Here is an 11,996-nt window from a genome sequence, read left to right as displayed (position 1 = left end):
CTCAGGGCGGACAAGGGTGTGGTACCATGTTAAAACCCTGCAGCAAGCCGCAAGCTGCCCAGGGACGGCTGCCACAAGCCTTCCTCCCGTCCCCCCATCCAGAAGCTCGTGCCTGACTGTCGCCTGTAAGTGTGATCGCCTTCCAGCAGATGGCAAGCTCTCATTGGCGATACATCGAGCAGCAGCAGTGCTCCTCAGTCCTGAGGTTATGGAGAGACACCTAGGGCTGCAGCTCCATGTGCACCGCAGAGAAGGACAGTTTCTCCTTGCTCCCTCTCCCAGCTGCTAGGACACCAGCCAGGAGCCCAGGTGAGGGCTGCCCCCACAGGTACCACGCACCCATGACAAGGCTCAGTCCCACATTCTTGTAGTGCCCGAACCTTCCCTGTGTTCTGATGGATGGGAGCTGCAGGTTTCTTTGATCCCAGAGCTGTAAACCCTGCCTCTCCCTTATGGATTGCTGCCCAGAGCTTTCATGTGTGTGAGGACTTTCCCTTAGGATTTCTTCCCAGCCTTTTATGCTAACCCAGGAGTTTGATCTTACCCCTTTTAGATCAGTGTGGGCAGACGAGGAGAAGCAGAGAAAAAGTTGCTGCTTAGGCTCTCTTGGGACAGGGGGGAACCAAGCAGAGGACAGGCACCCAGAGGAGCCCTGTCTCGCAGTGGGAGGCAATTCCCTTTATATGCAGAGGGAGGGCCTTTCATATCCTTGCTGGTCTGGAGCATCACAGCCAGTTCTGCACCCACACACCACGCCCAGGCTCATCACAGCCAGCATCAGTGCCAGGAGGGAATGGCCTCTGGGGGAATGAATGCAGACAGGAAAGCAAACTATGCTGTCCTTATTGCTTTAGCTAGGTGTGCAAATCTGGAAGAGGGATGTTCTGTTGCCTGTCAGGCTCATTTTTCCAGCTCCCATTTGCCTCCTCGCACAACAGCTTTACAGTGCCCAGTGCTCCATTTCGTTCCCTTTGACCTCAGATTCTCACTGTGGATTCAGCAGTTATTTTGAGCTCAGAAAACTGAAAATAAAATGACATAAGGTGGTCAAAAGTACGAGGCTGGAAAGCTTCCTGTAATGCCCCCCCCTCACAAAAGACCGTGCCCCCGTTTGCATGGAGCCTCGAACTGCAGAGCTGTGAACCCTCTGGTGCTACCATAAAGCAAATAAATAATTGTCATTACTATTTTGTGTCTGTGAGTCTTCTCTAATAGGTCTTGATATTGTTATGGTGCTGGGGACATGCTGAAATTAAATAATACTGCATTCAGCTAGCATCTATTCCCTTGGAAACACAGGTAAAAATGCATGCAAGCACTCTCCAGTGACAATGAATATTCATTAATATGGCACAGAAGTACACTTGATTTGAAAATAAGAACAGTAAATGAAGAGCCATTAAGGTTAAAAAGCAACAAAGGAAATTGAGCTACCAGAGGAGTTGTGCCAGGGTCAGGCTGTAACTTATCCATGCCTGGAGAGGCACAGAAGACCAGAGAGGTTCTGGATCATTTTACGCGGGTTTTGTAGGATGAGTAGGCAGTACTGGGAGGCTCTGCCTGCCTTCCCATGCTCTCAACTGTAAATTTCCTGATGAATTCAGGGTTCATTCTCCATTCCACTACGGTGCTGCTGCTCACACCCACTCTTGCACATCCTGCAGTGAGGTACAGGCATCCTGTGGCATTCCATGGTGCCCCTTCTCATTCCATTGCACTGCAGCATATCTCATCCCATGGGATCCTATACCATGCAACTCTACCCCATCCCATTCCATCACTTTGGCATCTCAACACATGGCAGTGCATCACATTGCATTGCATTGCATCTCGTGCCATCCTATCCCAATACATCCCATCTCGCCCTATCCCAATCCATTCCATCCCATCCTGTCCTGCTTCCTTCACACAAAGTCAGCAACACTTGAGAGCTCTCAGCTCTTCGCAAAGCAGCGCTGAGCTGGGTGTGTGTCACCGCTGATCTGCACAGGCCAGCACGGTGCTTTGTGCCTGGACTGGCTGCTTTGGGTGGAGGGGGGGCTTTTTTAACTTCCATTTTTCTTGCTGTTACACACCCCCACTTTAGCCAGCATAGCGCTGTTTCAACCAAACTGAGTTTGTCCCAAGAAGAGACAGCCAACATCTGCTTTCATTAGAAACCCTCCCGGATACTTTTATCTCACTTCTTACTGCAGCTTCACCTCTCCGAGCCTCACCCTGCGGCACCACCAGCAAGAAGGGGCAGCATTCAGACCCCAAACTCGCCCGTTCCCTGCAGCTAACCCGGTGGGCACGGCGCTGCGCGGTTGCAACGCCTTCCGCGCGGTGACCCCGCTCCGCCACACCCGCAGGTGCCGGGGCCGCCCTGAGCGCCGCCCGCCCCGCCCCGCCCCGCCCCGCCCCGCCCCGCCCCGCCCCGCCCCGCCCCTCGGCTCCGCTCGGCTCCCGGTGCGGCGGAGCGCGGCACAGCGCAGCCCCGCTTCCATGGAGGCGGGCGGGCGGCGTTGGGGCGCGGCGCTGCTGCCGCTGGTGCTGTTACTGCCGCTGTTGCTGCTGCTGCTGCCGCCGCCGGTGCTGCGGGCGGGCTCGGCGCTGCCGCCGGGTTTGCTGGAGGAGCTGCGGCAGCGGCGGCGGGACCTGCGGCGGTTGGCGGCGGGCGGGGCGGAGGCGGAGGGCGGGCTGCGCTGCGGGGACGTGCGGAGGGAGGCCGGCGGCGCGGTGCTGGGCTCCGGCTTCACCAAGGTGGTGGTGCGGGCCGCGCTGGCGGGCGGCGGGGCCGTGGCGTTGAAGTCGGTGCACGGGGCGGGGCGGGAGGTGCGGCGGTGCGAGCAGCGGTACGGGGAGCCCGCGGGATGCCGCCGTCTGGCCGCGTACAAGCTGCTGAAGGAGGTGATGCTGCTGCGGCGTCTGCGGCATCCCGGCATCGTGCAGGTACGGCGGGGGCAGAGGGCGCCGGCCGCGAGGTGCGGAGGGACGGGGCAGCTGACGGCCGCTCCTCTCTGCAGCTGCACGGGCAGTGCTACGATGGAGGCGGGGAGCCCGAAGCCGGGGTCACGGCCGTGCTGGAGCTGGGAGCCCCGCTGGAGATGATCCAGCTTCTGCAGACCCCCTGGGAGGAGAGATTCAAAGTAAGACAACAGAACGCGGCGGGAGTGTCGGTGGGGTTTTCGAGCTCAAGCCGGGTAAATGTGAGAAGCGGAGCTGTCGAGCTGACGCCGTGCGCTGCTGCCGGCAGATCACCCTGCTTTCAACCCTTTGAAAGCTCGCGGGAGCGGCCCCAGCCTGCAGCTTGCTGCCCTGTCCTATCTCTGAAACATCTCACCGGGGCCGAGGTGCTGGGTAGTGCCGGCACTGTGTTCTGTATTTCTGGCTTTCCCGCTGCGTTGCCTCACTCAGCAGAGGGTTTCATAGCAAGAGCGTGGCTCGCTGTAAGCCCGCTGTGCTCTGAGCGGAGCCTTCAGGTGCCGCTGGAACACGAACGCTGCCGAACTCCTTGCGTTGTGCTCTAGGCGATAGGAGTGCATCTCTGTCCCTGAGCTCTGCCTCAGTTCCGAGCGTGATGCAGAAGCTCTTCGGCTTCTCTGGAGCTTGGCTGGGCTGTGATTGCGTTACAGAGTGCCTCAAGGACTCTGCTGTGTGCTCACTGCTGCTTATTTGTTTCCTGAGAGGAAAAGAGGCAACAGGTAGAAGCGTGCACACCTTGATGTCAATGAGAAATATTTTGGACAAGAGGAAAAACGCAGCAAAACTCCCTGAACAAAACCCCTGCCTGCCTGTGGCATGCGGTGTTAGGAAGGAGCCTCACCGTACAATGCAGAGTGTGGCATCTCTTACTGCTGACACGGGACAAAGAGCTGTTTTTTTTTCTGCTTGCTTCACTAGCCAAGCTAAGATAGCATCAGAGCTTCCAGAGTCACATCGTTTGACCTGTGGACTTCTTTGTCAGCCTACAGACAGGTTTATGCTGGCTGCTTCTTGGCTTCTCTGACGCTTAATCTTCTTAAAAGTACCTATCACCTGTAGAACCAGAAACCCTCTGTGTTGGGTTGGCTGGTGGTGAGCTTTCAAAAGAGTCTCAGAATCATTTGGGTTGGAAGAGATCCTTAAAGGCTATGTGGTTCAACTCCCCTGCAGTGAACAAGTGAGCAGGGACACCTATAGCTCCATCAGGTGCTCAGAGCTCTGTCAGCCTGACCTTGGGTGTCTCCAGGGATGTGGCATCTGCCACCTTTCTGGGCACCCTGTGCCATAGCCTCACCACCCTCAAAGCGAAAAGACTTTCCTTTCATCCAGTCTAAATCTCCAATATTTTAGTCTGAAATCATTTTCTCTTGTCCCATCGCAACAGACCCTGCTTCTAAAGTCTGTCCCCTTCTATTCTGATAGCTTTCCAAAAGTATAAATAGTGACTGTACAAAACCCCTGCGTCAGTGCACTGCTAAATACTCAAGGGAGGAAAGATCAAACACCTCCAGCTCTGAAAACTATTGTATAAAAAGTAACTTAAAGCAGGGTGCCTTCAGCTACTGAAAGAAGTGGTGATTTTGTGAGCTGGTATTAAGGTTGTAGCAATCTTTTGACTGATGAAGACAGGAACACATAATGTAGATTGGTGCTGTCTGGTCCTGTTTCCTAACAAGAGCATCTAAAAGGATGGGATTTCCCCTCTAACGAGCTCCATCACATCCCAGAGGTGCTGTGTAATTTCCAATCCTAGATTTGTATCTGGCAAGTCTGGAGCTCTGTATGCTCGCGCATGTGTGGTGACGCAGCTCCTGGTGTGGGACTCCTGGCATGCAGGGGGAAATGCTGCGATGTTCAACCTGAGGGCTGCTTTGGTGTGAATGCACTTCTCGTGTTGATTTTTCCACATATTGTTCAGCGAGCATTACGTTGGGTCAGGTATTGTCTGAGCTTCCTCTGCTTCCAGAAAGTTGCCATAAAAGCAAAAAACTGGCAGTAAATGCATTGCATGCTTTGGCTGCTTCTAGAGAAGCGTGATTGTGGGCCCAAATTCATGCTGCTGAGAGATGCAGCAACGTGTGAATCTGGTATTAATGACCACGGGGGCCTCGGTCTGTATGGAGCAGCATGGGGGGAAGGGAGTGGAACAAATTAATTCTATGCTAGAGCGGGGAAAAACCCTTCTGATTTCAGCTGGCAAATCAGTACATCTCCTGGAACATGAGGGCTGCTATTGTTTTCCTCTCAGCTCTCTCCTCCAGTTCCTCTTACTGCAAACATCTCTTTTTGTATATACATACTGTTTAAAAAAAAAAAATGCTGCTAAGCTACTTCAGTCAAATCCCATGGCAATGCTGATAGTAAATTTTGTAGCATACATATATAATTACCTTTTAAGTACCATGTGCCTTTTTGCCTTTAATTTCATTGAATGCCCTCCCCTTTGTTCTTCTTGCAGTTTAGTGGCTGTTTTTCATCTGTTTTTCCCATGCATATTCATCTTCCCTTTCTCAGATTTGCCTTGGCCTTGTGGAGCTGCTGTTTTACTTGGCACACTCCCCCCTGGGCTCAATAGTCCTCTTGGATTTCCAGCCGAGGCAGTTTGTTATGGTGGATGGGAACCTCAAAGTGACAGACATGGATGATGCCAGCACTGAGGAGCCGTCATGTGAGGAGGACAATGACTGCACACTTGACTTCCCCACAAAAAGCTTTCCTTTGCAGTGCTCTTCAGCTGGCAAGTGCAAGGGAATAAATGAGAAGAGGAATCTCTTCAATGCATATCGGTATGTGCAGGTTGCGTGAGCTGACACAATGCCACGTAGAACTTCTTCCACGCATACTTCTCCCCTCAGCTTTGTTAGAAGGTAGCTAAGAATGGCTTTGAAGCAAATTTATTTTCCTTATAAGGCAGGAAAATGGTTGGGCTGTTGTCTGGCGAGGAAGCAGGCTCCTCTTTTCTGCTGCTGCCCTTCTCCAAAGCCCTCCAGGAACTTACCCCAAAGGCTGCACCTGTGAACTCATTTGCCAAACAAGGCTTCCTGAAAGCCATGGCATTGGAAGCCTGAGGGCTACGTGTGCCGAAAGCAGCTCAGGTTATCTACCAAAGCGTGAGAGCTCTGGCCCACTGCTTCTGGGAACATACTAGCTCACCTCTACCTTAGGCTCTGGGTCTCTATGAAACGGTGCGAAGCTGGGGGATCACCATGGGTGGTGGGCTGAGACTGCTGCAGATTGCTGAATCACTCTCACCTGGTTTTTTGTGGTTAAGAACACCTAGTTCCTTCAGGGCAAGGGAAAGGTCTTGCATGAGTCTTCTTTTTTAGGGGGTTATTATTATTTATTATTATACTGTAACGGGAAATCCATTCGACAAAAGGCAATCTGGGGAATGAGGGAAAGCTCTGTTGCTGGAGCCTTTACAAACCAGACTTTAAGCAGTAAGGAGCAAGCTTTCAGATGAAGCTGGACTCATTGACCCTTATGGATCCCTTCCAACTCAGGATATTCTGTGATTCAGACCAGCTCTCGAGAATGGTCTGAGAGATGCCAGTGAAGTGTTCAAATGTAACTGAAACATGAAAGCTGACTTGCTTGTTGTGTTTATGGATAATCAAGTCACAGGAAAAGTAGACAGTCACAGGGGAAGTTACACTTCCGTGTTCTAATCAGTCCGTGGGATTTTTGCAGGTATTTTTTCACCTATCTTCTGCCGCACTCTGCACCACCGACTTTGCAGCCCTTTTTGAGTGATATTCTGAACGCAACAGGTACCAGCTCGTATTTGTAAAGTAAGCTTTCTTTATTAGGAGGCTCTAGATGGCATTTCATACAATTGCTTATCTCTTATCATCTTTTCCTTCAATGCAGGCAACTTACAATATGGAATAAATGAAACCCTGAGAGCTTTTGAAAAGGTTTTACATCTGTACAAGTCTGGGCTCTATCTACAGAAAAGACCTCTTCTTTTAAAAGGTATGGGAATTTCAGTGCTTTACCTGACATAGGTAGGCATCCCTAACATTCCCTTACTGAGCAAATGAGGAACATGGTGACTGGTCCAATTTCAGTCTCCTGTACATTCAGAGACTATGGTCATTGGGAGTAGAATGAAGGACCAAAAGTTTCTATTTTTACCCCTCATTTGAGCTATCTTGTGCTGTGTGTTCATAGGAATTATGCATGGTTGCATTGTTTTGCAAACTAAACACGATAAAGACAATGTGGCTTCCGTTCTGAGTGGAAGGCTTCAAAAGTCCAGTGGTTACCACAGCTTATGTGTTCCTGGGTGTCTCCTTGAGATGACCATAAAATCATTAAGTTTGGAAAAGACCAGTAAGATCACCTAGTCCAGCCATCATCACTATGCCCACTAAACCATGTCACTCAGTGCCACACCTAAATTTTGGAGGGGTGAAGGTGGCTTCAGGATGGAAATCTGTTTAGTGTATGTGGAATTTGCAGTTATGAACAAAGATACCCAGTCACGTGCATTGAAGAGACAGCAACTTTAATAGGAAGCCCCAATATTTTCCCATGCCACCTACTTTTTGTCATGTTGCAGAGTATCAAAATGGTCACCATCCTAGTGGTGCACGAAGGGTGGGGAGGGACACTTAATGAACTTGACAATAGCCTTAACGTGGCCTACTCAAGCTTCTTGGGTCAATCTATCACTATCCCATTTCCTGGTAGAGTTTCACCCAAGTGCAAAATACCAAGTTCATTTTACAGCTGCACCTGATGTTTCTTTTTGTTCCCAGACTACATCTCCTTGAGGGGTTTCCGGACAGAGGAAGCAGAAGCCTACAAGTGCTGGCCTTCCTACAGCCACTTGGGCTGCCTACTCTCTGTCCACAGCCCTGAGGAGGCCGCTGCCATTTGTAGTTCCCAGCCAAAGTGTCAGAGTTTCATCATTACCCAGCAGAGAACGTGGACAGGTGAGCTAGGGATGGGCTTGGACTCATCTTGCTATATGGTGCCATGTTGCCCTTGGTTGCTGTCCTTCTCCATAGTGCTGTGTGTGTATAACATCTACCTATCTTATTTATGAGATCAGAAGTCTTCTGTGATGTGCAACTGAGGGTGCCTAGAATGGCTTGGGATGGAATGGGTCCTAAAACCCGTTCAGTTTCAGCCCCTTGCTGTGGTCTGGTTGCTGTCCACCAGACCAGCCTGCCCAGGGCCCCATCCAACCTGGCCTTGACTACCTCCAGGGATGGGGGACGCAGAGCTTCTCTGGGCAAGCTTTTTGTGAGGAGATGAGAAGTTCTATCTTCCTTCTGTAGGTGCTTCCCTCTACTTTTTTTGCATAGGACTATTGTTGAACAGTTACTTATTTCATACAGAGATGGCTTCATTTTGGTGTAACGCTAAATAGTTCCTGTGGTATATGTAGTTTGCAGAAAGCTGCAGGTTTTTCTGAGATGAAAGAAGCGGTGCAAAAGTAGGTGGTTACTATTGTTGTAATTAAAAGGCTCATGGCTTACAAGCTGTTATCCCCTTTATCAAAACTAAAGCCCCAAACCAATGGATTTCAAAAGTATCCCTGTAATTAGCTCTGATTACAGCCTTTTATAGCTTGCATGTTTTCAGAATTATTATAAATTACCTCATTTAGCTGACACTTCAATCCTGAGCTAAATTATTACGCTTAAAGTAAGACACTAAATGAGATAAATGGGTGTTTTCAGTGTTGGAGCTGAAGAGTCACGTCTTGCTGGCTCACAACAAAGCCAAAAATGCTGCTTTTCTGTGGATTTGCGTGCAATTGGTATATGTTGAATACCAAAGTAAGAGTACTGCACTGGTGCAATGTTAGTCTCCCACAGCCACTTTTAGGCTGACAATGGGCTCTGAGAGTGAAGCCCATCTGCTGAGGGGTGGTGTGACCCTGTGCAGGAGAGCTGTGTTTCTGTACCTTTTGGAATAGAGTGGGTCGAGATGAACCTATGTCCTCTGCTAAACATGTGCCTGTATTTCCTTTCCAGGACGCCCACTCGCCTCATTTCAGAGCAGCCCGACTGATTTAATACCGGATACTACTGCTGTAGTCTATATTAAACGATCAGCTTCTTTAGGGAGAAGACTTTAAAGACAATGAGATCACATAAAGTGATCCTGGGAGGAACAAGTCATTGGGGAGAAGTTCGTCTCCTGAAAGGAATGACATGCTTTATTTTGCTTGGGTTGTGATCTCCCTGCCAGCTCAGATTGAGTCAAATGCTGCTGTCTCCTTGATCAAAGCTCCAGTTTCTTGTTGCAGAATGCTCTTTCCCCACAGCCCCGCTAGCTTGTTTAGCTGTTCCCACACTGCTGCTCCGCATAAACACTCTGTTTTAGTCAAATCTGGCCAGGCTCTGCAATACCTAGCCTTGCTGCTTCAGTAGTCAGCTTGTCAGCCAAAAAAAAAATAGCAATAGCTGCAGGGACCTGGCTGGAGTAAGCCCAGTTTGCTCAGCAGACTCCAAATAACTTAGAAATAATGCACGCTGGAGAATGCAGCGGCTCCTCCCGCAGCTGCCAATGTTGAGTTTCACACCACTGCAGTTGGAAGTGCTTGGACCTCAGTGAGAAGGTGCAGGCTGGGGTCCGTATCCAGAGGTTGAAGCTGGAGATGGCCTTCTGAGGAGAGTCATGGTTCAGCTCCTCAGGTCAGAGGAGGTAGGTGGTGCGGAGGTCAGCTCTGGCACCCATTGTTGGGATGTTTGGATGCAGGATTTGGGTTTGTCCAGGTGAGATTTGCAATGCCAGCTCCCACGTATCAACCTTGAAGGTTTTTCTGTTACTTTCCGTGAAAGAGCGAGACATTCAAATTATTTATGTATGAAGTGTTACTCTGTGTGGTAAAGAATGACTATGTTTATTCTAAGCATGCTGTGAATAGTTTTTCTTTTGCAATTGCCTGTGTTTTAATGCAACCAAATGCAAGTGTTTCCCACCTTCAGCTCTACCAGCATCATTACCCTCTCCTGAGGGCAACCTGTGTGTGCACACCTGCTCATGCTCCTCCCTGGGCTGTCTGCAGGCACAGTAAGTCCAGCTGTCTGCTGAGCTATCCCTGTTACAGGGGAAGGTTTGTAGTCTCATACAGGAGAGCTGTGCTGCAGCATTCCTATGATACAGAGTCAAGTTTTCCTCCCAGCCTACACCCAGGCTCTTGCCTGGGTTGTGCTGTGTTTGTCATGAGCTGGTCCTGTGTTTCCTGAGGCACATGTTCACCATTCAGCTCAATAGTAGAGTCCTTCCTACTGCTGTGTAACCCCTGCTGCTTGCACTGAGGCTAAGGGGCTCTGATAGTGGTATCAATTAACAGGAATTTCTATTAGTGTGACAAGAAAGCTCTTCCTACTGTGATTGTCATATTGCTGCAGGCCTTGCAAATGCTGTTAAAATGGGCATGAGGGTGGACCCTGGGGAAGGTGGAGGGATGGTCCTGCCAGGGGTCCTCTGTTGTTTTGCTTTCACCTCACCAAGCATGACTTCAGATATCTGCTCTGTGGTGCTTCACATTATCAAGATGTAATGAGAGTTTATTCCATCTTGCAACGTGAAGAGATGCTAATCAGAAGTGTGTTCCCCGAAGTGAGGGTTAAGTGCCAGCATGGGGTCACTTCCAAGAGGAAGAAACAGAGAATGTGAACGTAAATTGCAGTGGTTCCAGGTTGACTTGGGAAGGTCCTCCTGGTCTCAATATTTGCCCAGTAAAATGAATGGGCAGTAGTAAAGATAAACATTCTCTGGTCAAGGTTTGAGTACACAGTTGTGTCCAATTCTGTTTTTACCACCCCTCTGTGTCAACAGCTACAGTCGGACATTCATTAAAGAAACACAGTCGGGGAAAAAGTGGCTTCCAGCCTGCTTTTCCCAGCTTATTGCTGTTATTTTCTGCTATGAAATCTTTTCCAATGGCAGCGCCAGTTTCAATGCCCATAAAGCCGATCCTCTGCTCCCTTGAGCAGCTTTAAGCCTTCAATTCCAGTGAAAATTACAGTGCATGCCTAAAATCTCACTTTTAGGAACTGCGATACATGCAAAACAGAGAAATAGACATTTGTTGCCCTTAAAACTCACTGTTGCTGGAGTCAATTTGTCTCTGCTGTTGCAGATCAGTATTTCAGCTACCATCGTGGGATACGTAACAGAGAAAAGTGCTTAGAAGGAAACAACAGGGAATCAATTGCAATGGAAACCATGTGTGCCAGAGGAATAATATTTACCTAAATGTGTCTATCACATCTTCCCAAAGGATGCTGCTATTAGGAGAAAATGGTTATGAAAATGTTGCCGCCACAGATAAAAGTAATATCATTTTTTAAAAACACATCCTTGAGTGTTCTTAATTAAATCCATATTGTAATAACAGATATCAAGCCATATCCACAAAGGATGATACCATGTCCTCCAAAGAGGGAAGCCACAGTTTAATAAATATCAGCAGATGCTGTATGACTCATGCTAAGTATGTTTGAGCATGTGACTGGCGACTTCATGAGCCGAGGAGCGGAGTGAGGGGACAGAGCTGAATAAAGAAGGACCCCATCCTGCTATTTACTCTCCACTCTCTTCCTTTATTCCCCATCTGCCATCCCCAGCATCCATGCATGTCACTTCAACTTCCAAAACTTGCAGCTGAGCCATGTGTGACAGCATGCCCAAGGAGCTATTATTTCATCTGTTCTCAGAGAGGAAGTAGTCCTACATGGAGCAGGACACAATCTTGTGGCACCTCTAGATCAGCCTGCTTTGATTTGCAGCCTGCCTTTTCATTGACCACAGATGATCTCTAGATTAGAAAGTTCCAAACAATGTAGTAATAACTCCCTGTAAGCAACTGGGGTTAAAACTGTGCATTAAAAACCTGGTGCTTAACTACATAGGATTGTTGACATGATGCATCACACCTTCCCAATCCAAGCCTAGACAAGGCTTAAGAAAAGGCAAATTCCTGTGCTGTGTTACATTTACAAACATTTATTCTCAAACTTCATCAAAAACAGTGGAATTTTCTACTGAACTTCTCAGATGAAATC

At 49.1% G+C, this 11,996-nt stretch overlaps 1 protein-coding gene across 1 annotated transcript; it reads left to right on the top strand.

Moving 5' to 3' along the window:
- Positions 1 to 2,484: 2,484 nt before the first annotated feature.
- LOC136057187 (extracellular tyrosine-protein kinase PKDCC-like) lies at positions 2,485 to 10,148 on the top strand. Its single transcript, XM_065749827.1, has 7 exons — positions 2,485 to 2,931; positions 3,006 to 3,128; positions 5,479 to 5,750; positions 6,655 to 6,734; positions 6,835 to 6,939; positions 7,728 to 7,904; positions 8,955 to 10,148. The coding sequence occupies exons 1-7, from the start codon at positions 2,485 to 2,487 to the stop codon at positions 9,056 to 9,058; spliced, it is 1,308 nt and encodes a 435-aa protein (XP_065605899.1). The 3' UTR covers positions 9,059 to 10,148.
- Positions 10,149 to 11,996: the final 1,848 nt, after the last annotated feature.

The sequence above is a fragment of the Cyrtonyx montezumae genome, unplaced genomic scaffold (assembly GCF_038088225.1).
Source record: "Cyrtonyx montezumae isolate F1298 unplaced genomic scaffold, pur_monq_1.0 scaffold_10, whole genome shotgun sequence".
Classification (NCBI taxonomy): Eukaryota; Metazoa; Chordata; class Aves; order Galliformes; family Odontophoridae; genus Cyrtonyx; species Cyrtonyx montezumae.
Note: the sequence above shows the minus strand (reverse complement) of the source record. Positions and strands in the feature narration are given on the sequence as shown.